The 27,201-nt window shown below is 36.8% G+C and overlaps 2 protein-coding genes across 2 annotated transcripts in view; one reads left to right on the top strand and one right to left on the bottom strand.

The window, feature by feature from the left end:
• Nucleotides 1–10,288: 10,288 nt before the first annotated feature.
• Nucleotides 10,289–11,398, bottom strand: hrh2a (histamine receptor H2a; the record flags this gene model as incomplete). The annotated part of the gene is made up of 1 exon (XM_079438025.1): nt 10,289–11,398. The coding sequence occupies one exon, from the start codon at nt 11,396–11,398 to the stop codon at nt 10,289–10,291; it is 1,110 nt and encodes a 369-aa protein (XP_079294151.1).
• Nucleotides 11,399–23,808: 12,410 nt separating this feature from the next.
• Nucleotides 23,809–27,201, top strand: part of dock2 (dedicator of cytokinesis 2) — a 121,477-nt gene continuing 118,084 nt past the window's right edge. The window contains exons 1-2 of the mRNA XM_079438792.1: nt 23,809–23,960; nt 26,410–26,493. Coding sequence (XP_079294918.1) covers nt 23,918–23,960; nt 26,410–26,493 — 127 coding nt within the window. The 5' untranslated portion in view covers nt 23,809–23,917. The remainder of the gene's footprint in view (nt 23,961–26,409; nt 26,494–27,201) is intronic.

Here is a 27,201-nt window from a genome sequence, read left to right as displayed (position 1 = left end):
CTTCCTCAGCTGGCGAAGAAAGTACAACCTCTGATGGGCCTTTCTGACAATGGAGTCAATGTGATTGTCCCACTTCAGGTCCTGAGAAATTGTGGTGCCCAAAAACCTGAATGACTCCACTGCAGTCACAGTGCTGTTCATGATGGTGAGTGGGGGGAGTGCAGGGGGGTTCTCTTGAAGTCCATGATCATCTCCACAGTTTTGAGCGTGTTAAGCTCCAGGTTGTTAAGACTGCACCAGACACCCAGCTCCTTAACCTCCTGTCTGTAAGCAGACTCGCCACCGTCCTGATTGAGGCCAATCAGTGTGGTGTCATCTGCAAACTTCAGGAGCTTGACAGAGGCGACTTTAGATGTGCAGTCGTTGGTGTAGAGGGAGTCCCATGTTGACTGCAGGGGGTCCAGTGATGTTCTTCAGATAAGCCAAAACCAGTTTTTCAAATGACTTCATGAACACAGATGTTAGAGCCACAGGTCTGTAGTCGTTCTTTGCGATGGGGATTATGGTGGAGCGTTTGAAGCATGAGGAGACTTCACACAGCTCCAGTGATATGTTGAAGATCTGTGTGAAGATGGGGTCCAGCTGATCAGCACAGGATTTCAGACAGGCTGGTGTCACACCGTCTGGGCCTGGTGCCTTCCTTCTCTTGTTCTTTTTGAAGACCTGGCGCACGTCATCTTCTGTTATCTGCAGTTCAGGTGTGGGGTGGAGAGGGAGGTTTGCAGGAGGTGTGAATGGTGTATTTTCAAACCTGCAATAGAACTCATTAAGATCGTCTGCCAATTGTTAATTCTCCACAGTGCTGGGGGATGGTGTCTTGTAATTGGTGATGTCTTTCAGACCTTTCCTCACTGAAGCCGTATCACTGGAAGAGAATTGGATCCTTATCGGAATAATTCCTCTTTGCCACTCTGATCTCCTTTTCCAGTGTGTATTTGGCCTGTTTATACAAGACTCTGTCCCCATTCCTGTAAGCATCTTCTTTGGCCTGACGGAGCTGTCTGAGTTTTGCAGTGAACCACGGTTTGTCGTTGTTATAAGTTAGATGAGTCCTGGTAGGAATGCACATATCCTCACAGAAACTTAAAAAAAACAAAAACTTATAGTCTATTTAACGACCAAAAATGCTCCAAACGTTTTTTCTAAATTAACTTAATAAAAAAAACAAAACGAAATATAATAATTTTGCCATTACACACAAAACTGAACTATTTTAATAGCCGAAACAGTAGTATAAACTGTTTTAGGAGAAGAGGGATAAAAAGACGGGCTCGGGTCGGACTCGGGCCAGCAATTTTGATAAGCTGTGGGACGTGGGCCGGGCTAGGGCCTGAGCGTCTCGGGCCAGGGCCGGGCTAGGGCCTAAATTTGAGGCCCGTGCAGGGCTCTATGTTAAAGTCTCTGTGAGCTCGTCCAGATCATCAGCAGCTTCAAAAACACTCCAATCAGTCAGGTCGAGACAGGCTTGTAAAACCCGCTCTGTTTCATTAGTCCATCTCTTTACAGTCTTTAAAACAGGTTTAACAGATTTAAGTTTCTGCCTGTAGGTCGGTATGAGATGAACCAAACAGTGATCAGAGAGTCCTAAAGCTGCTCGTGGAACCGAGTGATATGCATCCTTTACTGTTGTGTAACAGTGATCCAATATATTACTGTCTCTGGTGGGACATGTGATGTGCTGTCTGTATTTTGGCAGTTCGCGGGAGAGATTTGCTTTATTAAAGTCCCCTAGAATGATTAAAACAGAGTCTGGGTTGTTGTTCTGTGTCTGTGATCAGATCAGCGAGTTTCTGTAAAGCTGTGCTCACGTGCGCTTGCGGTGGAATGTAGACACTCACGAGAATGAATGAGCAGAACTCCCGCGGCGAATAGAAAGGTTTACAGTTTATGAAAAGGGTTTCTAGATCTGAACAGCACATCTTCTTTAACACAGTTACATCTGTACACCACCTCTCATTGATGTAAAAGCACGTCCTGCCGTCGTGCGATTTCCCCGTTGATTCCGCGTCGCGATCTGCTCTGATCAGCGTGAAATTAGACAGATGAAGCGCGCTGTCTGGAATGATGTCGTTCAGCCAGGTTTCCGTGAAACACAGAGCAGCAGAGTTTGAAAAGTCCTTGTTAAACCGGGAAAGCAGAAGGAGTTCGTCCGTTTTGTTGGGTAGATAGCGGAGATTAGCCAGATGGATGCTAGGCAAAGGCATTCGAAATCCATGCTGTCTGAGCTTCACGAGCTCGCCCCCCGTCTAAAGAGCGCTGCAGCTCCGCCGACTACTATGTTCATCACAACATCCGAGTAATCAAAAACCGGTTGGAGATTTTGTGGAGTGTTCTGCTGAATGTTCAGCAGTTCTTCCTTGGTGAAACTGATCGTGTTAGACAAACAAAAAACATGAAAAACTAACAAAAAAAAACTAACAAAAAAACTAACAAAAACACTAAAACAACTGGAGAGCCAAGCACAATGGCTGCCATGTGTGCTTGTAATAATAACCATGTGTTTCTTTTTTCAATTTAATAAAAACTACTTTTTTTTTTTTTTTTACAATTCATAAAACTATTTCCACACGGGCACACGTTGCGGCTGATGACCTCCCCGTGCTGATTTGCATCATATCATGTGTCCATGATAGCCAGAGATAAGCATCAAAAATTGGCAATATTAAGAAGATTTAGCATTTCCAATTAATGTAGGCCTGTTACACTCTTCTCATTATTAGGTCTATTATTATTTTGGATTTTTATTATTGAATTACATGAAGACATCATCTCATTTGATATATATATATATATATATATATATATATATATATATTTTTTTTTTTTTTTTTTTGCAGATAGTACGGAAATGTTACTTTTGAATGTTCTACCAATGGTCTGAAACAAGTAGTTAAAAAATGTCCAATTAAAACGTTTCAGAAAAAAACAAAAACGAATGTTCGTTGAACGAACGTTCTATTAAGAACGTTTGTTCATAACAAAATCTGCCAGGAAGGTCTGAGTTCTCAGAATGTTTCCTGTTAACCGAGTTGACCCGGCTTTGTTTCAAACAGGTGAAACTGGTCCAGAATCGGCCTGAAAGGTAGAATAAAATATTTGTCCTCAGACTGTCAAATGCAGCTGCGTGCTGGACTAATCTGGCCTAATCACAGATTAATTGCCATCAGCTTTAACACATTGCTCGTTAACCGCGCTAATTAGCAGTGATGAAATTAGCATTACTCCAGTCTAATGACTGCAGGTGGAGTGATGCACGCAGACTAATGCGGAAACAGCTTCAGGGAGCTCGTACGTTTGAATAAAAAGCCAAATAATACTGTGAGGTGAATGTTTCTGGTCGGTGAGAAGGATAGTTTCTGTCTGTTTGCACAGTGACAACAGTAATTGGCCTTTTAAGTGACCACACACACACTTCTCTCACCTCAAACACTCACACAAACAGACGCGGGTCTGGTGATATATCATTTTTAATCGCTGTGAAATGCATTAAAATAATAAAGCGTATTGGGAGCGGCCAGGGTGATGAATAGCCCCCTGCCTTCTTTATCGCATTAGCTACACTAACAGAGATATTGCGACCAGCGCGCGCCCAGACATATGTGCCACTTTCCCAATAACAAAAGTCGCATATTAAATTCCAGCACACTAACCAGGGATAAAGGACCAGAGAGAGAGAGAGAGTGGGTTTTATTTTGCTTCCGATAGGACTGTGATACTGTATTCCAGGGAATACAGCCTTGCATTTGTTAGATATTCTTTTTGTGGTTTAATTGGCTCAATTATTGATGTTCATTAAGTTCCAGGTACTGCAATAGTTGCTTTTTTGTATACTAATATGGAAGTCTAACCACCTGCTCTCTCTCTCTCTCTCTCTCAGTTCAAGTGTGCTTTATTGGCATGACAAAAACTATACATTTGTATCTTCTATACATTTGTACAGTTCTTGTGTTCTCCGAACAGATAGGGTAGTTTCTCCTGGTTTGAAAGAGTTTTAAATGTCGGATGGATCTGCTGTATTTTATCAGAGAACACTGTCCGTATATCTGTGTATTTGGAGCATTCTGTTTGGAAGTGCAGCTCTGTTTCCGTCTGATTCAGATCACAGTGTGAATTGATTCTGATGTTGTGATTCAGAGCGTCAGTAGATGTTAGTGAAGCATCAGGACTGAAGCTCTGGATCAGCTGAGGGAAGGGGTTGCTTTCTATGCTCATCTCTTGGTATTGCAGGGCTTTATAATGATATGATTGGGGATCACTGAGTTTCAGATGTTTCCAGAATTTAATTGCCCTTTTTTGTATCTTTATGATTAGAGGATATTTGCCTAATTCTGCCCTGCATGTGCTATTTGTTGTGTGCCGGTGCACGTGTAATATAGTTTTACAGAGTTCTGCATGCAGGGTCTCAATTGGATGTTTTTCCCATTTGGTGAGATCTTGATTTGGATTTGTCAGTGGACCCCACACCTCACTGCCATAGAGGGCAATGGGCTCAATTACTGATTCTAATATTTTCAGCCAAATTCTAATAGGGATTTCTATAGGACATTGCCGTTTTATGGCATAGAAGGCCCTGCGTGCTTTATCTCTCAGTTCTGTCACAGCATGGTTGAAGTTTCCCGTGGATGTGTTATACAAACCCAGGTAGTTGTAGTGTGATGTGTGTGTTATCTGGTTAGTGCCTAATGTAAATGTGTGTTGTGTCCCTGGGATCTGAATCTTTTTTGAAATATAATAATTTGGGTTTTATTCAGGTTGACTGTCAGGGCCCAGGTGTGGCAGTATTGCTCTAGCAGGTCCAGGTTCTGCTGTAAACCATGTTGAGTGGGAGACAGCAGAACCAGATCATGCGCATACAGCAGGCATCTGATCTGTGAGTTGTGTAGAGTGAGGCCAGGGGCTGCAGATCGCTCCAGACTGAGCGCCAGTTCATTGATGTAAATGTTAAATAATGTTGGGCTTAAGCAGCAGCCCTGTCTCATTCCACACTCCTGGGAAAGATTTTTACGCCACATTTACTTTAAGTGTACATTGATTTGATAAGGTCATAGATTTTCCCTCCTATGTCACTTTCAATAATTTTGTAAAATAGTGCCAAATTGAGTCAAAAGCTTTTTTGAAGTCGATAAAGCATGCATATATTTTACCTTTATCTTGTTAACATGTTTTTCAATTAGAGTATGTAATGTATGTGATCAGATGTACGGTAATTTGGTAAAAATCCAATTTGACTACTGCTCAGTACATTGTGTGTGATGATAAAGTCTAATAGTTGAGCATGTATTATGCTACACAATAACTTTCCCAGGTTGCTGCTCACACAGATGCCTCTGTAGTTGTTTGTATCAAGCCTTAATTTTAAAGATTAAGCCTTGATTCCAGATGTCACCACATTGAATAGTTTTAGAATGGCCAATTGGAATTTACATTTCAGGTCCAGATTTTTTGTGTTGGAGGTTTTTGATTTTTTCTTTAAGTTCTTTATCAGTTATTGGGAAATCTAATGGGTTTTGGTTATCTTTGATTGTTAATTATAGTTTTTCCGATTGTTTGAATTTGCTTACAGTTTGTGTTTGTTTGTACTTTATTAAACAATGTTTGGAAATGACTTTCCCATATTTCTCCATTTTGGATTGCCAGTTCTTCATAATAATTTTTTCCCATATTGTTCCAATTATCCCAAAACTGGCTTGTGTTCACTCTCTCTCTCTCTCTCTCTCTCTCTCTCTCTCTCTCTCTCTCTCTCTCTCACACACACACACACACACACACACACACACACACACACACACACACACTCACACACACACACACACACACACACACACACACACGCACATTTAAACATAGGCTAGTTACAGTATGTATAGGGTCATATTAAAGGAATGTTTTCCAAATTCCTTTTTTTCCGCTTTTATTTTTCTGTTTTAATGGTTAAATTAAATTTTAGTAGATAATTAGTAAATATAAGTAATACATTTATCGGATTTCATCAAAATATCTTAATTTGTGTTTTGAAGATGAACGAAGGTCTTATGGTTTTGGCTAGAAGGGATACAGCTAAAACCGGAAGCTCCCAACTTGAGGTGTTCGGCCAATCACAACGCACTGGATAGCTGGACAATCAGAGCACACTGCACTTTTCAGAACGATGAGCTCTGTAAAAACTGATGAGCTTCAGAAAGGTGGGGCAGAGAGGAGCAACAATAATGTACGGTATGTGAAAAATAATGTTTTTAAACCTTAAACCATGTAAACACATTGCATTACACCAAATGCAAAAAATAATGTTATTTTTAGCATCGTCATATGACCCTTTTAACAATTCCTTTTATTATTTGCCAAACAAAGTGCTATACAACAGTTTTACCGTTTAAATGAAAACAAAAAGAATTAAGTTGTAATAATTTTATTATTATTACTTTTATAAGTTCAGCTGTACAATAGTAATGTATTTCTGTCACAATTTCTTCAAGTTAAACCAAAGTTGTATTTAAGGTTGTTGTGAAGTTTATGTATGCTATAGGAGGATATTTTTTTAATTAAGGACTCTCAGCATATATAGTTATGTAAACAATATAATAGAATATTTTGGTTGTCAGATGCTCTCACTCTTTTATATATTTGAACAATTAGTACTTTAGTATTTTATTTTGTTAATTGTACTAATAGGGGTGTTAAAACCTTATACTGAACTTTTCCTTATATTTTTTGCCCAGACATTGTTTTCACACACACCTTTTTCTCTTTCCTTTTCGTGTCTTCCCATAATTCCTCTCCTAATCCTCTGCTCTGCCTGTATTTCCTCAGGTCAGGAATCTGAGTTACTGAATTACTCTGTCTGAGCTTTTGCCTTAATTATTTCATGATATTTTGATAACAAACCAGGATGATGGATAACCTGCTGAAAGTGTCTGTGCTGATTGTGTGTGTGTGTGTGTGTGTGTGTGCAGGTTCTGCTGCTTGATAAAGGCCGTGATAAATGTATTTATTGAATAGTTGGACAGATGAATAAATGAGTCAAAAGACAGTCAGATATGAAGGAAAAAAAGAAACCGTGTTGAGGTAGATATCACTATGACAAAACAACATACAAATATACAGAGAAGCAGACAATCAACAATAGGCCTAACTCACAGAACACATGCCATTTATTCTCTCGTTTCATTCTGTATTTCTGAGTTCATTTCTGCTTTGTGCTGCTTCTATCCATTTCAGATGCATGCACATGCTGTCTCATGACAGACTGTTTATCATCTTTACAGCAATACTGTAATCAGACTGTTTAAATATTCTCATGCAACATTTTTTGGAGAGAAAACAAGAGTTAAGATTTAAGAATTCTTAAATTTTCACATGAAAAAAAGTTGATTCATTGACCCTCGGGTGAATATCCCTTTAAACCTGAAGATGAATACATGTCCAGGTCACATTTGTGACACTCATATGTGTGATTGATTGATCTGGCTATCTATTTATTTATGTAATTCTGTCATTAGTTTTACTGTGCTAGATGAGACAATGTCAGTGGTCAAAAAATCATAAAATGAAATGAAATGTGACCTGGAAGTTTTGTGAGATTTATATGCATGTACTTGTTCTTTTTAGTGCTTATACACTAAGTTGTAATGCATTTATGGTCTTTTTTTTTTTTTTGTCCTTTTCATGCATTTTTTGTTGAATCAAAAACAGCTCTGTGTTCCATGGAAATAAAAACAGCATTTGGATTTGAAACAATATGAAGGTGAGTGAAAACTGCATTAATATTTCTTTGCAAACTGTTCCTTTAATTTTTTAACTATCTTGTATTTCTATAAATTGTGAGATTCACCCAGTAACTGAATAGATTTCTTAGTGGTTCTATATAATCTTGATACTTCTCATGGCCACCAGATGGCATCAGAAGAAAAGCATTTTGGTTACAGAAAACAGTTACCAATAAATTGCATTTACACCACCTTTTCTGTGTGTATTTTTTAGCAAATCAGTCTTAATACTTAAGGTCCCTGTGGGCTGCTGGCAGATCTGAATCCAAACAGGACAGGTATGTAATTCAAATGTTCAAGCCAGGGAATAGTGTAGTTTTTGATAAAAAAAATAAAATAAAATCCCAGACAGAAGAGAATCTGCATGAATTTCTTTGACCTGCCTTAGAAACAGAACATCAGTTTTGTAATGGCTGTTTTTGGATATCAAAAACTCAATTAAATGACAGTAGATTCTGATTCTATCACCTGTATGTTGATTGTCAGTCATGTTTATGTAGGTAGTCGTAATGTTGAGTCTTATGAAAATATTATGACCTGCTGGGAGAACATAAGAGAGATTCCCCATCACTAAAACAAGATTTTGCATTCTAGATAAAATGTTTTAGCAAATAACTACTTAAATTGTATTGGAATCTTTTTCTCCCACCAAGCTGTCGTATGGCTTCAGAAGATTGGATTGTAAAGTTTTTAGACAGATGTTGGCGCATAGATGATTTTATATCACGAAGAGATATTTGGGAACGGCAAGTGTACTAATAACAGATTCTTAAAAAAAATAATACTAAGAAATTAATTCACTGGCCCTCAGGTCAATCTCTCTTTAAACTTGCAGTAAAATGAATCTCATAACACATCTAGGTCTCATTTTACATTAGAAACAAACAAACAAAACCAAAAAAAAAATAATGCTAAAAGAAATTAAGCTTTAGCTCGGTTGAGATTTTTTTGTACATTAAGAACATTTAACCCCAATTCTCATAACTCTAATGCATCCAGATGTTTATTTATTCTCATTATTCTTAATGGTGATTGTCAGTAGTGTAATTCTGATATTATTGTATTAAATGGGACAAAAGAATTGCAATGTAGTAGTCAAACAGTAGGCTTCAGTTTCTTCATGCAATATATACAGTATATATGTATTCTTGTCCAGGTCACATTTAAAAAAATCTTATTATTAAAATTAGGGATGCTCTATAACTCAAAATGACAGAAGCTGCCATTGTCATGTGTATCTTTCAGTGAAGCACGGTTCTGTGATCAGTAGTAAATCTCCATCCGAAAGCCAGAGGGTGCTCTCGTGCAGAAACTCTAAATACGCCCAGCAGAAGAAACCCAGGAAATGCCTACAGCAGTTGCTGAATAAACAGAAGATTGAACTGTTTTCATTGATTCAGCGTGACTAATAAACACACGACTACGACAATATATGGTTTACCTGAGTTCTTATATTACAATTTCATTATAATAAAGTATATAATGCAATGCCTTTATCACTGCTTAGAATACTATGAAATATGTTGCATGCCTTATTCTGAAGTGACATTCAGCCAAGTATGGTGACCCATACTCGGAATTCGTGCTCTGCATTTAACCCATCCAATGTGCACACACACAGCAGTGAACACACACACACCGTGAACACACACCCGGAGAAGTGGGCAGCCACTTTTATGCTGTGTCGCCCGGGGAGCAGTTGGGGGTTCGGTGCCTTGCTCAAGGGCACCTCAGTCGTAGTATTGAGGGTGGAGAGAGCGCTGGACATTCACTCCCCCCACCTACAATCCCTGCCGGCCCGAGACTCGAACCCAAGACCTTTGGATATCGAGTCCGACTCTCTAACCATTAGGCCACGACTTCCCCTTCTGTGTAAGAAGCCACATCATCTCACAGAAGGATTTATTTCAAACACTCGACTGACGTTATGAAGTGAGTTTGGAGTAAAAACATGTTATTAAATGTGGTATTTTCACATGCTTTCAGATAGAGCAGCATTTACTACACAGAGCCGTGGTTCACCGAGAAGCTACGCAAAAAGCTGTCGTTATCGCGAACGATTTCTTCGATTTCATAATCGATTTCAATATCGTCTGCGTTTTTTTCTTCTTCTTCGTAACCTGTCAGTGAACTACGGCTCTGTGTAATAAATGCTGCTCTATATGAAAGCACGTGATTGAGATTTACTGCTGATTACAGAACCAGCTTTACTGACAAAATGCGCATGGAAATCGCATTTGATTTAATCGTGCAGCCCTAATTACAACCTTAATTTCAATATATTATTACTTCTCATGGCCACCAGAGGGCATTAAAAAAGTAGAGCATTTTGCTACAATTAAGTTACCATTAATTGAATTTGTACCTTCTGTCTGTATTTTTAATTACGCTGTCTAAATACTTGGGTTCCCTGTGGGCTACTGACAGATAAATAAATGAGCAGATACAAAGACAATAAGACAAAACAACAGCACTATAAATTCCTTCAATCTCTGTTGTAATGTGTAAATGAACTTGTATTTCTACTACCTTTTATTCCCATTAGCTATAATGGTAACTGTAGCACCAGTTGTTGTGTTGCTGTCGACCGTCTTCCCATTTTCGATCTCTTGTAGCAGCACACGAGTTCTAGGCAGAAGCCCCGCCCTGTTTGGCAGAGGGGCGTGTTCACCCATTGGCCCCTCCCCAATTGTTGCCATTGGAATTCTCGTCCCTGTTTTACATCCTCGTCCTCCACAGAGCAACTTGGCATAAGCCGACCTAAAGTCTCTATTGAGTGTGGCATAAAGTACTGGGTTTAGGGCAGAGTTTGCATATCCTAGCCAAAGCACCACCGACTGCACCGTTCGTGGCGGGTTGTTTTCATTGCGTATCCCCATTATTATAAAAAATGTGAAATACGGGAACCAGCACACCACAAAAGCACCAAGCACCACTGCAAGCGTCACCGTGGCTTTGTGCTCACGGAGAGCGAGCATCGTCGCTCCTGGCGAAGACGACGAACCCCGTCGCATAGAAATGATCTGTTTCGCCTGTGTCCTTGCGATGCGAAAAACTCGGTGGTAGCTCCAGCACATGGACACCAGGGGGAGATAAAACGTCGCAAAGGCATCGACCACTGCGTACGGTGGATTCAACTCAAACCGGCAATCTCGCGCAGGGTCGCCCTCACGAATATTTTGTACACTCAAGTCTCGTGTATTCCAGCCTAGGTGGATGGGTACAAATGAAACGCCCACGGAAACCAACCAGATTGTCGCTAAAATCACACCAACTCGCCACGGAAGCACTAGCATTGGATAACGCAACGGGGCGGTGACCGCAAAGTAGCGGTCCAAGCTGATAGCGAAGAGATTGAGTATGGAGGCAGTGCATAGCATGACGTCCAGCGAGATGTAGATGTTGCAGAAGTGTGCCCCCAGTGGCCACTCACCCGTAACTTGGTAAAGGGTGGAAAACGGCAGCACAAGAGCGCCCAGTAGAAAGTCCGTAACTGCTAGCGAGACGATGAAACAGTTGGTGACGTTACGTAGGCGTCTGGTCACGTACACAGCCAGACAAACCAAAATATTTCCACTAACAGTGAGTAGGATAAGAACGGAGAGCGTCACAGCTAATGCTATCTGAGATGTCATTTTGTTTGTATTTGGGTGATTTCTTCACGGTTTTATCAGTAGAAAACTCTAGGAATTCAGGTGTGTTTCTTTCTGATTTTCTGGCTTTGTGAATGTTCTTGTAGCTCAATAATGCCAAGATGCAAAGCAGTTTTTCTTGTTCGAGATGTTCAAAATTTAAAGCAATTTTTTGTAAGTCAAGATGTGTGTTTTTCTCATGGTTTTATTGGTAGATGGACATTAGGAATGCAGGTGTGTTTGTGTGCATCTTATTTTCTGTTTGTGCGAATGTTCCTGTAGCTCAAAGTTGTGCATTTAATTTCTGGCAGTGCACATGGTTGCATGAGCAAAATGCATTCATGCAAACTGCAACACAATTTTTGTAGTTTGAGATGTACAAAATACAGTTTTTGTGTTTAGCTTATTTTCTGGCTTTTTCAGTGTTCCTATAGCTCAGCAATGCCAAGGTTGTGCATTTGATTCCAGGCAATGCACATACTTGCATTTGCCAAACGCATCATTGCAAAATGTAATGCAGTTTTGTTGGATAAGATGTGTGACTTTCTTAACGGTTTTATCAGCAGGGTGTGTTTGTGTTTATCTTATCTTCTAGTTTTATTAATGTTTCTGTAGCTCAACAATGTCAAGGTTTTGTGTTTGAACACACATACTTGCATCTTCCAAATACATAAATGCAAAATGCTATGCAATTTTTTGTTGGTCAAGATGAGTGTTTTTCTTTAGTTTTATCGGTAAATAAACACTAGGAATGCATCTGTGTTTTTCTTATTTTTTGCTTGTTTGAATATTCCTGTAGCTCAAGGTTGTGTCTTTGGTTCCAGAGAATGTACATACATGCATCTGCCAAATGCATTAATGCAAAATCCAATGCAGTTTTTGAAGGTCAAGAAACCGATTTTCTATCAGTAGGGAAAGACTTGGAATTCAGGTTTGTTTGCCTATGTTTATCGTTTTTACTGGCTATGTGAATATTCCTGTAGCTCAACAGTGCCAAGGCTGTTTGTTTTGGTTCCAGGCAATGTGCATACCTGCATCCGCCAAATGCATCAATGCAAAATTCAATGCGGTTTTTGTAGGTCAAGTTGTTTAGTAAGGTCTATTCCCAATGGTCTCCTTCCACACTGCAGGGTACGTCCACCTCCTCCACTGATCCATCTGTTCATCCATCCACCTTCCGTCCGTCAATATTGTTGTTCCAGATCTCTGTTAGACTGAAGTGTGTCGGCCTCTACTGGTCTTAGTCAGGTACTACATTTTCTCCTGTTTAAAATAAAACAGATGTATATATCAAAGGTTGTCAACTTTTGCCAAACCAAAAATAAATGCTAGATTTTTTTTCAGTAACATCACATAATATATCTCACTAATAACATTAAGAGACGTCATTGCATTATGCTAAACTTGTGCTGACTTCTGCAATTAACTGGTTTCATTATATCTATGTGTTGTATGAGAGATAATTTTTTTATTGCATTATATTTAGGGTCAGTCTCTTTTCCTATAAAAAATAAAAAATATTTCCGAGCAGAAATCAGCATAATTAGAATTATTTCTGAATGATCATGTGACACTTAAGACTGGAGTAATGATGCTGAAAATTGACCTTTGATCATAGGAATAAATTATATTTTAAAATGTATTCACTTAGAAAAAAGTTATTTTAAATTGTAATAATAGGTCACAATATTTACAGTATTTTATCAAATAGCTTTGGTGAGCATAAGAAAAACATTAAAAATCCCAAACTTTTGAATGGAAGTGTACTTGATCCTTTACATTTTACATACAAACACAATGAGTGTGACATTCAAAATCATATCATTAAGCAAAGAGACATTCTTCCACAACACATAACGCAAAAAGAACAACAAACATGATACCAATTTAAATAATGCAGAAAATAGTAAAAACACTCAATAATGAAGCAGAATTTTGCATGAATGATTTATAGAGAGATGCACACTGGGAAATAATCCTGTATTCAGCACTGTGTACATCATAAGTGCTTAACATTCAAAGTTTGCTTAGTACTGAATCATTCAATAAATTCCTTCTACCATGCATTTAAAATAACATTATTAAACTAATTTTAAAAGACATTTTGGATGGATAGAATGTATTTATGGCGCTTTTATCAGGGTTTTACTTTCTTCTATTGTATTCTGCACACACAACTCTGCATGTCTCTTAAGATGCACAAACGTGTGCATGAGTGAAATTGTAAGATGAGGGAGATTGTGTTTGTGTTTGGCTGCGAGTTGATGTTAAAGACAATTGTGGACTAACGAAACGCTCTCAGACTCCCACACAGCACATTGTTTGTGTGTGTGTGTGTGTGTGTGTGTAGGATGGTAAGTTGAAAGGGAACACAATGCTCTGACACTCATATTAGTGTAGCAACACATATGAGACATTATGATAAAAGCTGGAGAGGAGATAATGTCATATCTGCACACAATAGCTTTGTTCAGTGTTCAAAGAAAACAGACACTTTCTTTTTTGTCCTTTTAGAGTGAGATGAGACGTTAAAAGCACTCGCTACCAGCACATTCTTGGGCACACTGTGATATTCTAATAAAAAATAAATCTCCATACACACAGGCTTGAAGTTTTTCCTAGCTAAAATGTCCTTATGTCCACTCCCTTGAGCTTTTTTTATGGTCTGTGTGTGTGTGTGAGAGAGAAATTAATATGCAGTGCTTTTGAAGAGCTCGGTCAGCTGGGTCGTTCCTACTATGCTGTATGTTTTCATGTCTACATCATATAAAATCTTAGCATATAATGCATTAAATATTAAACTCACCATTTCTGCAGATGGAAATCATATTAGTTAATTTTCTCTCATCACAGTATAATAATGAATGCGATATAGAGTGAATTTGAAATCATTCGATGCTTTTATTAGACTGGATATCATTTCTGTCAAGTCTTCGGGTGCTGCGCTGCAGTCTAACATGAAAACTACCCATTTATTCTGGAATATATATTTTTTTCCCTCTCTAATCTTTTTTTTTTTTTTTTTAAACATGATGTGTACTTGGGAATGTTGTTTTAATTGGCTATCAGTTTTTCAATTTATGTGTCTTTTTCGTGCGTCTTCAATGTCACGTTCCCTTCTGTTTCATATACTATCATTCTGTGTTTTCATAAGCTTTACACTTTACAATAAGGTCTCATTTGTTAAAGTTTTATTATTAACTTTTGTTAATTTTACTATTGTTTAAGATACAACTGTTTGTTATTTATTAGTTCACATTGCACACTGCAAAAATGATTTTCTTCCTCAGTATTTTTGTCTTGATTTCCAATAGAAATATCTTAACATTGTTTAATAAAGATTACATTGAGAAGCAAATATGTGACCCTGGACCACAAAACCTTAAGTAGCACGAGTATATTTGTAGCAATAGCCCAAAAAATACATTGTATGGGTCAAAATTATCTATTTTTCTTTTATGCCAAGTAAAGATCATGTTCCAGGAATATTATTTGTATATATGCCAAAACTTATTTTTTTTATTAGTACCGTTATATGCATTGCTAAGAACTTCATTTGGACAACTTTAAAGGCAATTTTCTCAATATTTAGATTTTTTTTGCACCCTCAGATTCCAGATATTTAAATTCTAACAAACCAAACCAATTCCTATCCTAACAAAGCAAACTTGCTTTCTGAGAAATTCAACAAAATTTCATCTTGATTAAAGAATTTCGATATTTATACCGGAAACAAGGCATGAATGAAGATGAAGAACTTCTACAGCATATATTAATTTTAGTTAATGCTAACTAATGTAGTAAACTAACTTGAAACCTTAAACCGATCCCTTAAACTAAAAGTCAGTTACTTGACATCATCCTACAGTAAAACAATTTTGGTGGGAAATCCTCATTTAGGTGAGAAATCAACAGCATGAACATCAGCATGTCTAAGCTGTTTCATTTATATGACTTACAAATATGCATCGCTTTAAGGCTATTTTTTTATATTAAAGCTATATAATACAAATGGTTGGTAATTCTATATGGACTTTCAATGCATTAATCTTAATTTTCTTGTGTTGCAATTAAAGAGCAATTTCTTCTCTCTGTATTTTAATGTTCATCTGTCTTAATCGTTTAAGTATTAGCTTTGTCTGAAATGTTTCTCCTAAAATGCCTTTGAAGAAACAAGTATAGATCCAACATTAAGAATGAAGTATAAAATAAATGTGGAGAGAAGTTCAGATCAGAAATAATTGAGTTCATACTGAGATTTCTGACTTTTGATTGGAGATTTTGGTGTCTCGGCACAGTTTGAAACATTGAAATTCTTCTGAAAGTCTAGAGGAGGTGCGTGTCTTTTCTGTCGACTTTAGAAAAAATCTCCATTGAATGTAATTGCTTTCTAAAAGAAGATATTCAACATCTCACTTGTAATTTGTCTTTTATGCGGGTCTCTGTTGTTTGTCCATTATTTCTCAGAGAGAGAACAAGGTTCACAATGTTCTTTCTCATAAGAGGCGATCTAATTTAATTTAGAAACATCTGGTGTGTTTTTTTTTACTTAATGACAAACTTTAACTCTTTGTTTGCTGTCTTCAGGACCACCTGTCTCTCTGTGAGTCGACTGCTGCTCATTGAGATGCACACTTCTCCTCTGTTGTTGCTAGATACCATCTCCATAACCGCATGTTAAACTTTAAACAGATTCTGAAATATTGAACATTTCCTTCAGCAATTGGTGTGTCAGCTTGGCACATCTGCCTTCTGACTAACCCTCTTAATTTAACAGCATTTTCAATATTTTTTTTGTCTTGTTTTCTTCTTCCTCACAAGCAATTAAAAATGTTTACATTTTCTTAAGAAAGTGTGAATGTCATTTGCAAATCTCACGGCTAGGATGTTAAAGTGTTTTGAATGATATTTAGAACGTGGTTGCTATGGTGTTCTGATTGGTTGCCAGGTGTTTGCTTTTCTGATTCTTTTTAAATTCCATGTTTTTTCCCCATTTTTTTTCTACAAAAGCAATGATGCAATTAAAAGATGCAATTTAACATCCTAACATCCTAGTCGTTTAACATCCTGGTCGTTCTTAACACGAACGACTGCACATCTAAAGCCCCATCTGTCAAGCTCCTAAAGTTTGCAGACGACAAAACAGTCATCGGCCTTATCCAGGACGGTGACGAATCTGCTTACAGACAGGAGGTTAAGGAGCTGGCTATCTGGTGCAGTCTTAACAACCTGGAGCTTAACACGCTCAAAACTGTGGAGATGATTGTGGACTTCAGGAGAAACCCCCCTGCTCTCCCCCCACTCACCATCATGAACAGCACTGTGACTGCAGTGGAGTCATTCAGGTTTCTGGGCACCACAATTTCTCAGGCCCTGAAGTGGGACAATCACATTGAGTCAATTGTGAAAAAGGCCCAGCAGAGGTTGTACTTTCTTCGCCAGCTGAGGAAGTTCAACCTGCCACAGGACTTGCTGAAACAGTTCTACTCTGCCATCATTGAATCCATCCTCTGCACTTCAATAACTGTCTGGTTCAGCTCAGCTACCAAATCTGACCTCAGAAGACTACGGAGGGTAGTCCGGACTGCTGAGCGAATCATTGGTACAACCCTCCCCACTCTCCAAGAGCTGTACTTATCCAGAGTGAGCAAAAGGGCTGGTAAAATCACTCTGGACTCCTCACATCCAGCACACTCCCTCTTTGAACTGTTACCATCTGGTCGACGCTACAGAGCTCTGTGCACCAGAACGACCAGACATAGGAACAGTTTCTTCCCTCAGGCAATCCATCTCATGAACTCTTAACAATAAACATGAAACACACAACACTATTATACATTATTTATTCACTACATTTACTTATTTTTCCATTTCAAATTTGCACATATCAGACCTGTACACACATAGCTGTCTATATTATATATTGTGTTTTTGCTGCTTTGTACATTGCCTATTTGTATATTATTCTTTTATTATCTGTGTTCTGTCTTGTTGCTGTCTTTCTGTTGCACTGTGGAGCTTCTGTCACTACAACAAATTCCTTGTATGTGTAAACATACCTGGCCAATAAAGCTCATTCTCATTCTCTCATTCTCAATTAAAATGTTTACATTTTCTGAAGAAAGGGCTGGACTGGGGTTCAAATTCAGACCATCTGGCTCACACAATTCCCCATCAATGCTTTGCTATGCTAGAGCAATGGAAAAATGATTTATTGGCCAATTATTTGTGAATAAATAAAGGACAAAAGCAAATAATAATAGATATTTTTTAATATACTGCAAATGCATTTATCAATATCAATATTCCATTATATTTCAGGCTATTTTACTTAATTGTTCAAATAAATTCTTCTTTGTTTTTGCCTTATAAAAAGCTGCTGTAATTCTTGAATACAGAGTTAACTGTAGTATTAGTAACATCATGATTCAGGCAAAAACCATACACCATGGTTTTATGGTTTCTATAACAACAACAACAATGAATTATGGTTGATGTAATAAAAAAATACACATTAAACAAATGAAACTAAAACATCCTCTATAAAAGTGAATTACTGCCTTTATATTACACAAAATGTAATTTAATTAGTCTATAATTATAGTGACTTTTTTATAATAAATAGCACAATGCCAGATTGTATGATAAATAGGGCTAGTGCTGTGTGGATTGAAATGCTTGTATTTTCCGTAGGCTACAGACAGTTTACCTTGACGCTTCAGGTTACATAGTCGGAACAATTCAATCTGGTTTCAGCTCGCTTCACACAGACTCTTCTGTTTACATATACTGTTACGTGTCATGTTTTGAATTTAAATGGTGTAGACACTGCACAAGGCTGAATCTTTCTAGTGCACATGTGTCAAGCGCTAACATTGTAGGCTACACGAAAAGAAATCCACCTTTATCCTAGCGAACATACTGCATTTTAAATGATGGGTTTCTCTCAAAAAGACTGAAACAAATCTATTCAGAACATAAGGTTGATCTACATAATCCTGAATGAGCTGTACATTTCCCTTCATGTTGTATTTTCTGAAGCCAGAAGAATAACGTAACGCTTGGTATTTTAATGTGACATGGTCTAACAAATATCTATGACAAGAACTCTTTTCACTCTGCTGCATTCTTTTCCTCCTTATTATTTAAATCTTTCCTTTGTATTCTGTTGTAACTTTATGAAATAAAGACAATATATAGCTTACTGCACATCTGTGGTTTGCTCTCCCGAAATCACCTTGAAACATTACAATATTTTTGACTAAGGCAACATATTTTACATAATATAGACATATGCTATAGTAGGCTATTACTACAGTTATATTTAAAACATACATGATTTTGATATTGTTGCAGAAATAATCAAGCTTTTGGCATTGTTCATGGTACGTTGAAAGTAAGTTGTTAATGCGTTTGCACTTTAAAATTTCCTTTTAATGTCTGATGGTTGAAGGGTCCTTTCCTCCACAGCCAATCAAGGCCTCCTCCATCTTTGGGCCCTGAGGCTTCAGTTTTCTTTTCTGATTCGTTTTAATTTTGTCATGCATCAGGTGAAAATTTTTGAGCACTTAAAAAAGTAACATCACACTTCTCCTCAAAAACGTGCTGTAAAAATAAATGCAGTGCAAGCAAACATATGAAAAGTTGTCACGTTGATTAGCTGTTTTGAAGTAAATCTCTGTAATACATTTTTGAAATTAAACTCAGTCTAATGTTTTTTATTTTTATTTTTAAATATCTTGCTTGCAAAAGATGTCAGGTGGCGTTTTAGCTGTTATTTTGATGGTTTCATATTGCTGTGCATCTAAGTGGCCGCTCTGCTCCGTTCATTGATTGGCTTGTAAACACATTTGTCAGTATTCATCCTCATTCCTCAGGCTGTCAGGACGTCTGTGAGGAATAGAGCCGGCTGTCTTTTGATTGCTTCTGACAAGCATGGTCGTCATGGGTGTTGGGTTGCTAGGAGACAACATCCTTTAAAATGTTGAGATGATTTGTTTGTTATTTCTGAAGTAACTGAAGAGGTATGACGTGAAGGGGACACGTGTTTCATCTTAGGATTCCTTTGACGCTCATAAATAAATAGTCTGCATTGATCTCTCTCAAATCAAATAGATTCACTTCTTTAAACGTCTTTTGCAGAAATCCGGCTCTCACAACGCAAAAGCTCAGGCTCAAAAGAGATCAGGTCTGATCAGATCTGTCTAGACAGATGAACGGCCACAAACTTCTAACGAGTCTAAAATGCGGTAAATCTCAGTCTGTGCATGCAGGACATCTACTGATTCCTTCAACAACAAAGTTTCACAAAATTCCCACAACATCTTGATGCATTTACATATATTTTGACTTCCTATAAAAATGGATTTCTGAGTCATTATAATGCACTGTTAACAGCTGTCAGGATTCATCTGTTCAGCAGCAGCATTTTACCGTGTAATTCTAGTGTGCATTGTCACATACAAACAGCGTTGAGCATAGTTTTAGCATTTTAATGAGATACTGAATTTGAAATGCAGCAGTAGCATAACTTACCTTGGTCGACCTTCATTCTTCTGTTACTCTTGCCCTTCTGTCTCTCTCTCTAGACACACACACACAACTCAACACACTTCTTCAGTCAGCCAATCAGATTGTCAAATGCCTCCCTCTCTCTCTCACTCTTCTGCTTTTGTAATGTATAACAGATTGAATGGAAGAGGAATGAACCTCGACACTGCGTGTATATTGATTGATTTTTAAAAGCTGTGATTTTCTTTATCAATGACAGAAGTGCTATTTACAGACTACAGAAAGCATATACACAGAATATCTCTTGAATTTTGTTGAGGACAAATGTTTTAAAATAAAAATTACACGTACCCTCCATCTGCAAGAAAACTTGGTGGATTTTTAGAATTAAGTAGAACAAATGAAAGTAAAAAACAAACAAACAAAAAAAAAAAAAACAGAAAAGATAAAATAAAATCTAATAAAAAATATTAACCAAAATTACAAAAGTATATAAGTAATACTAAAATAATACTGTTGCAAATCAAATTATATCCCATATATGAAATGTTGATTTTTCTTTTTTATCTTCTGTTTTTATTCCTTCTTTAATCTTGACTCTTACAAAAACTTCTGTCACTTGGTTAAAGTAAGTAGAAGTCTGTCAAATGCAGAACATTATGAAAACACTTCCTTATAACTGCTATTCTGAACAATTGCTGAGTAAGACAGCGGATATTACAGACTGGGTAATTTTGTTTTACAGAGTGTTGATTAACTTCTCAAATGTGTTAAAAATGCCATCGGACAACACCAGATTCAGAGTCAAATGCAAACATGGCCATACAGATATTAAAATAAATTGCACTCTATTGTAAAAATACCCTTTGAAAGGTATTTAATAAGTTCTGAAGTTCAAAGTCTGCTGAAGGATATTCAAATGACTGAACTTCAACAAGACTCTATTGACTTAACTCATCATATGTTCATATGTATGTATATTAGGGGTGTAAAGGTACACAAATATGACGGTTCGGTACATACCTCGGTTTTAACATCACTGTTCGGTACGATTTCGCTTTTTTTTTTTTTTTTTTTAAATAGTGGTTTACTGAACAAGTTGCTCTTTCTTTATTCAGTGATAGTTTAAATTTTCTTCGTGATAAAAATCTACCTCAGCTTATGCTTAAAACTAAGGTTACAATTAGGCCTTTAACTTATTAATTGAATTACTATTTATTTTTTAATAGATGATCAAAACACAACTTTAAAAACAAGTGTATGCAAACGTAAATTGCACATAATGCAGTTTTTAAATTAACTTTGAATATATTTTACCAAATAGCCTAGAAATTTTAATTACACACTGGCTGTCATAGCATGTTTCATTGAAACATACATTAAATAATTAAAACTAACAGGTTTAGTAAAATATAATGAGTATATGGTGTAATATTTTGCGAAATGATCCTCTCTAGACTTCATTTCTCAAGTGAACTAATGAGCTGTGGACACTGATGACTTGCTGAAGTAAAAGAAATGCTGCGTGACATTTTATTTCCACGCTGTTTTGTTGATGTCTTTCCGCGGTTGAAACACTGATTGAGCAATTACATGAGGCATGAGATGTTCAGTCATGTTTATTTGCGTTAAAACTAGTAGTACAGAGGAAGGAATGATCGCTCCACTCTGCACAAGTCTGCAAGGTGTTACGGCTCAGAGCTGATCGCGGCCGCTCGAGTCAATGCTTGTGTTTATACCAGCACGTTTCTGAACCGTCCCAGAAGCGGCTCTCCAAGGCGTTTATACAGCGATCTGTCATGCCACATCAAAGACTGTCAAAACGATGTTGTGTATAAAAAAAAATAAAAATACTATATCCGCTCGGTACACATTTTGGTTCGGTACGAATATGTTTACCATTACTAGAACACATATGTTGTATAGGTATCGACATATAATATACACTCTCAATTAGATCATCCGAAGACAAATTGATAGAGACCAAACATAGTATAAGTGAGGTAATATTAACTAGTGTTCTATCATAAGCATGCATAAAACAGGATACAATACACAAAAACATATACAAGAACAGTAATAATATACACAATGACCTGAAGATATGTGTGTTCATTCAAAGAAAGGTTTTTCTATGAATTAATTAGAAAAGAGTCAATTTTTATGGCATAATGTGTCTTTCCTAAGGGGAAATGTTGCTCTGCCTGCATTCCTTTGAGCAGTAAAACTAGTGTTATCCGATCGGTTGCCATGGAACCGGGGGCCTGGAGTTATTCACAGACATATTGGGACCCAGTATGTGTATTCGGTGAAGGGTCTGTGACTATTTGTTAATTTAATGACTAATTGATTTGTTAAATCAAATGCAAAATTGTGTGTCTGATTGGTCCAAATGCTACATGTTACAGACCTGATGCCAATTAACTTAATTAGTTGCTAGATGTTCTCCCAACTGAATCTTTTCAAAATTTCTTGCTTTTTCAGCAATCTGTTGCCCGCGTGCCAACTTTTTTGAGACCTGTATCAAAATTTGACCAGGCACCAAATTTGATATGAGTTCATTTATTGGATAAAAGTGTAAAATTTCTCCGTTTAAACATTTGTTATGTTCTCTATGTTCTATTGTGAATACAATATTGGCTCATGTGATTTGAAAGTCTTTTAGTTTTCATTTTATTCAAACGTAAAAAAACGTCCCAACATTTCCGGAGTTCGGATTGTATGTACAGTATATATATATATATATATATATATATATATATATATATATATATATATATGTATATATAATATCTTTGTAATAAACAAAACAATTATTTATATTTATTTAAATCTTTTAAACTTGTTAATATATATATATATATATATATATATATATATATATTTTTTTTTTTTTTTTCATTCCCAGTACTGATGTGGTGAAGTAAGGCTTAATATGGTATGATCCAAATTAAAACCCCTCACATTATCCTTTTGAAGGAACCAGCTGAGCTGTTTGAACCTCTTTAAATCAAAACGAATGATGCATTATGGGCCCTATCAAGAGGTGCTTTGTGCTTCAACAAAAGGCTGTCTTTATTTCTGTGGGAAACTGTCCTGTTTTTCTGTAAGGATCACAGTAAGAAAACATAATGCGGAGCGTTTAAAGGCCTCCAGATGTTTTTAGCATTAAACCTGCAGCGTTTGCATATATAAATGCTGGTTTTCTTTGATGATTCCCCATATGAAAGTTCCCCATATGAGCGGTTGCTAGGGCGTTCTGGATGGTTTCTAGGTGATTGCTTTCTGGTCCAAGTGAAAAGAATCCACCCTCAAGTCTCTTTGATATTATTTTATTTAAATATAACTCCTTCAGTGTACATCTATGGGATTTTTCACCTCTTTTAGGTCAAATTCATAAGCATGATCATGTCTACTCAATACGATACGCTGCATGATGAAGACGTATCATCTCTAAGTGAGTGTTTGTAGTGCCCTCTATTGTTTGCAGTAGGTATTGAGCCTGAATATTGACATTATTTTGGTGGTTTATGACTATAGAACAGCTTGTTTGTGTGTTTGCATAAACCTGCTCGTATTAAGTCTCTCAGAAGCATAAATCAAACATCTTCAGGGAATCTCTGCTTTGTCTCGTCCCACACCAGATATTTCCTCCAGCATTACAGATTCATAAATGATGATTTGCGTGTACCATCATACACCCAAATAGATCAGAGCGGAGTGTGAGATCCGAAACATACATGATCTCAAGATGTTAATCAATAAAAGCCATTGAAACACGCTTTAGTCATCGTGCTGAAGTTCTGCTGTCAGCCTGTTAAATGTGGAGGCCAAAAGAGGAAGAGGAAGAAGCAGACAGTCAGACAGGAGGAGGAGCGCTTATTTCTCTGGTCATTTCTCACACCCTCGCCCAAAAACAGTCAGTGTAGGGCATAAGAAAGGAACTGAGATACTCCGAAAGAGAAAATACAGACAGAGAGAGCCATAGGAGAGCGTTTTATAGTCCAACCAATGGCTCCTTGGACAAAAGCAATCTCTGAAAGATATGGAGTTGGTGAGTTTTTCTGTTTTGTGTGTGTGTGCAAGTGATTCACCTGTGCATTTTGAACATTCTCTGCAAAGTTGTGTGTGTGTTTGTGTGTTTGTGTTCCTAGCGGCCTTCGCAGCGGGCGTATAAAGTTGTTTGATTCAGTTCCTATATCTCAGGATGTGGGCAGAGACACATCAGTCAAGCGGCCCAACAGTCACTGGCCTAAACAGATTGCTGCATTTTATCATTTTGCACTTATTTTGCTTTGAAAATCTGTAGATTTTAGTTTTATGACACTATGACGGTGCAGTTAATGCAATACTGATATGGTGCAAAAACAAACTGTGACCTGAACCTTATGACAGCTTCGTACGTAGAGCTAAAACATGCATTGTAAAAATGTGCTTCTTTTGGTTTATTAAAGTAAAAAATATCATTTAACACAACTGAATCAAACTGAAATAACTTCATAAGGGAACACATTTTCACATTTTACAGCACAGAGGATTCGCTTCTTTAGTTTGTTTGCTGAATGAATGTGCTTTAAGATTTGGCAACATTTAATAACACAAGAGCAGCACTGAATTTTTAGAGGAGACCTGCGTGAAATAAATGCACAAGCAAGATGTCTTTTATTATCTTGATTGTTTCTTTTAGACAGTTGTGAGAAGTCAGATATTTCTCCTGAGAAAAGAGACCAGGAATCTCCTCTCTAAATGCGCCATCCACTGCGCCATCACCACCCTCCTCTGGGGTGGTGATGGCGCAGTGGATAAGACACATGCCTTTGGTGTGAGAGACCCGGGTTCGAATCCACTGTGAGACACATGTGTTCCTGAGCAAGACACTTAACCCCCTAGTTGCTCCAGAGGCGTGCGACCTCTGACATATATAGCAATTGTAAGTCGCTTTGGATAAAAGCGTCAGCTAAATGTTTAAATGTAAATGTTTTAAATGAGCTTATATTTGCTCAGGATACCAAAGTTTCCAAGCAAAAGTCAGAGATCTCTATCTCTATCAAATGAGCTGAGCTGATATTCACAATCATTTTATAGCTATATACTCTTACTGTAGGACAACTATGACTCATTTATGTCATGTTTATTATAGTTAACGAAAACATAAAATAAACAAAATCTTAAACTAAAAGAAAATGAGAAATGTTGCTAACTGAAATAAAAAAGCTTAAGATTTTAACGTTTATTTCAGTTAATGTTTACGTTTTTGTACAAAAACAAAACAACAACAACAAAAACTAAAACTGAAATAAAAATGAAAATGAAAATAATCTAAAACCAGAATAAACATTTCTGTTGCTTGAAATAAAACAAGCATTAACTGAAAAAAAAGTAAAAAAAAAAAAAAAACTTGTTTTATTTTAGATACAAATCAACATATCTCTTTTTTAAGTTGATTATTGTTAATACAATCCATATAGATATGTTGAAAACAAAAAATAAAATAAAGACAGAAAATAGAAAAACAAATTCAAAATACTTAAAAAAAAAAAAATCTATAATAGTTTCTCAGTTATACTAAAATAACACTGATTTGCGTTATTTTAGGAATGATGGAAATATCTGAGACAAAGTTGATCCTTAAATTAAATACATGTGAGAACTCCATTTAGTTTTTCAGCCATGACCAAATAACAACCTTTGGGAAGAAATATTTCATGCAAATCCCACTTAAATCTCTTTTAATCAACAGAAGCTAATAGTCCAGCTCAAATGCGAAGTGTCCAGGAAGAGCAGTATGAGCTTGAAATGGTTATTTCGAGTTATTTGTTAATGTAGTATTCCCAGAATTGGGGTTAGTTTTGTATATTCAGTTTTGAAATGAATGCAAAAGTGGTTTGACTTCTGATTGTAGGCGGCGTAGTCAGCAGGTTTGTAGCTCACAGCATGTTTGTTGAAAAATAAAGATAATGCACATCCTAAAACTTAATATGAACTTGAAATAAAAGCTGTCTGATCATGTAAATGCATGTATATTGCTTTTGAATTATTTCAATTGTAAACATGCTGTTGGCGGTGTGTATCTGTGTGTGTGGTGTTGCACAGGAAGCTGCTCTGAGAGGAAGTAGGCCAACGATCTCGTACTTGCACAAATGAATTGTGTGTGCGTGTGTGTGTGTGTGTGTGCGCGCGTATATAATATGATATTCTCCATCTCTGCCTATGCAGTTTAACTTTCAGAGTCATTGATGCTGGCTAAAGTATTAAAGTCCAGTGTGTGTGTCGTCCTGCAGCGTTTGTGCTCTAGACATGAATCATAGGACTCTTTTCAAGTAGTTGAGGATAGAGGTCGTTTGATGTCTCTTGGAAGCATTAAATGATCTCATTCTGCTGTTTTGCTAAATGTCACTTAAAAATTAAATCCAAACTGTGAAAAAAAAATCTCTTTGTGTATTTATTTTTAAATGCATTGGTTGAATTTCATGCAATTGATAATTTCTCTCTTTTCTATAAAGTTAAGTGGAATTTCGTCGCCAAAGCGGAGAAGCAGTTGTCCCTGGCTATCGGAGACACGGTGCACGTACAGGAGTCATGTGAAGGTGAGGGATTCTAGGATATTGCACTTACTTTTGCAATTATGCATGAGGTAAAGGCTTTTATACACAGTGATGTACGTTGCATTCAAAGTATACATTTGATCAGTTCATGCATCCCCTGGGACCTGATCAAACCTGTGACCTTGTGCAATGTTCCACACTGAAAAAAAAGATTTTCTTACACAGTATTCTGGTCTTGTTTTCCAGTGCAAACATCTAAGCATTTTCAACCCCCCCTGTTATGTTCAAAAACTGGCTACTGTTTCTGTATTTGGGGTCAAAATAAGCCCTCTTGGTTTTCATGCAATTTGCCAAAAGTCGACACTATGAAAAACACTAAAGATTCATGTAAAAACAGAAAAACTGTATTGTACCTTGTCAGAGAATAAAAAAATATGAGATATGTGAGAACTTTAATAATTCCCATCTTTTTAAATTGTTTAAATTTTATATGTTAGGGGTAAATTTGATCAATTTACTATTTTTTTTTGTCATGACTACTTATACTGTAGTGACTATTTGCACACTGAGTTGCAAATAACTGCTAAATAACAAATAAATACTAAATAACAAATAACTAGGTATAAATAGTATCTAACATTTTTTGTATTTAGTGTAAGTATTATTTATACTTTCTCTGCCATTTTATGTAATCTAGTAACTGAGATCCTCAAAACTAACAACCAAAGACCACCTTTGACAGATTTTTTT

The sequence above is a fragment of the Barbus barbus genome (assembly GCF_936440315.1).
Source record: "Barbus barbus genome assembly, chromosome: 17".
Classification (NCBI taxonomy): domain Eukaryota; kingdom Metazoa; phylum Chordata; class Actinopteri; order Cypriniformes; family Cyprinidae; genus Barbus; species Barbus barbus.
This window is presented reverse-complemented; position numbering and strand designations above follow the sequence as displayed.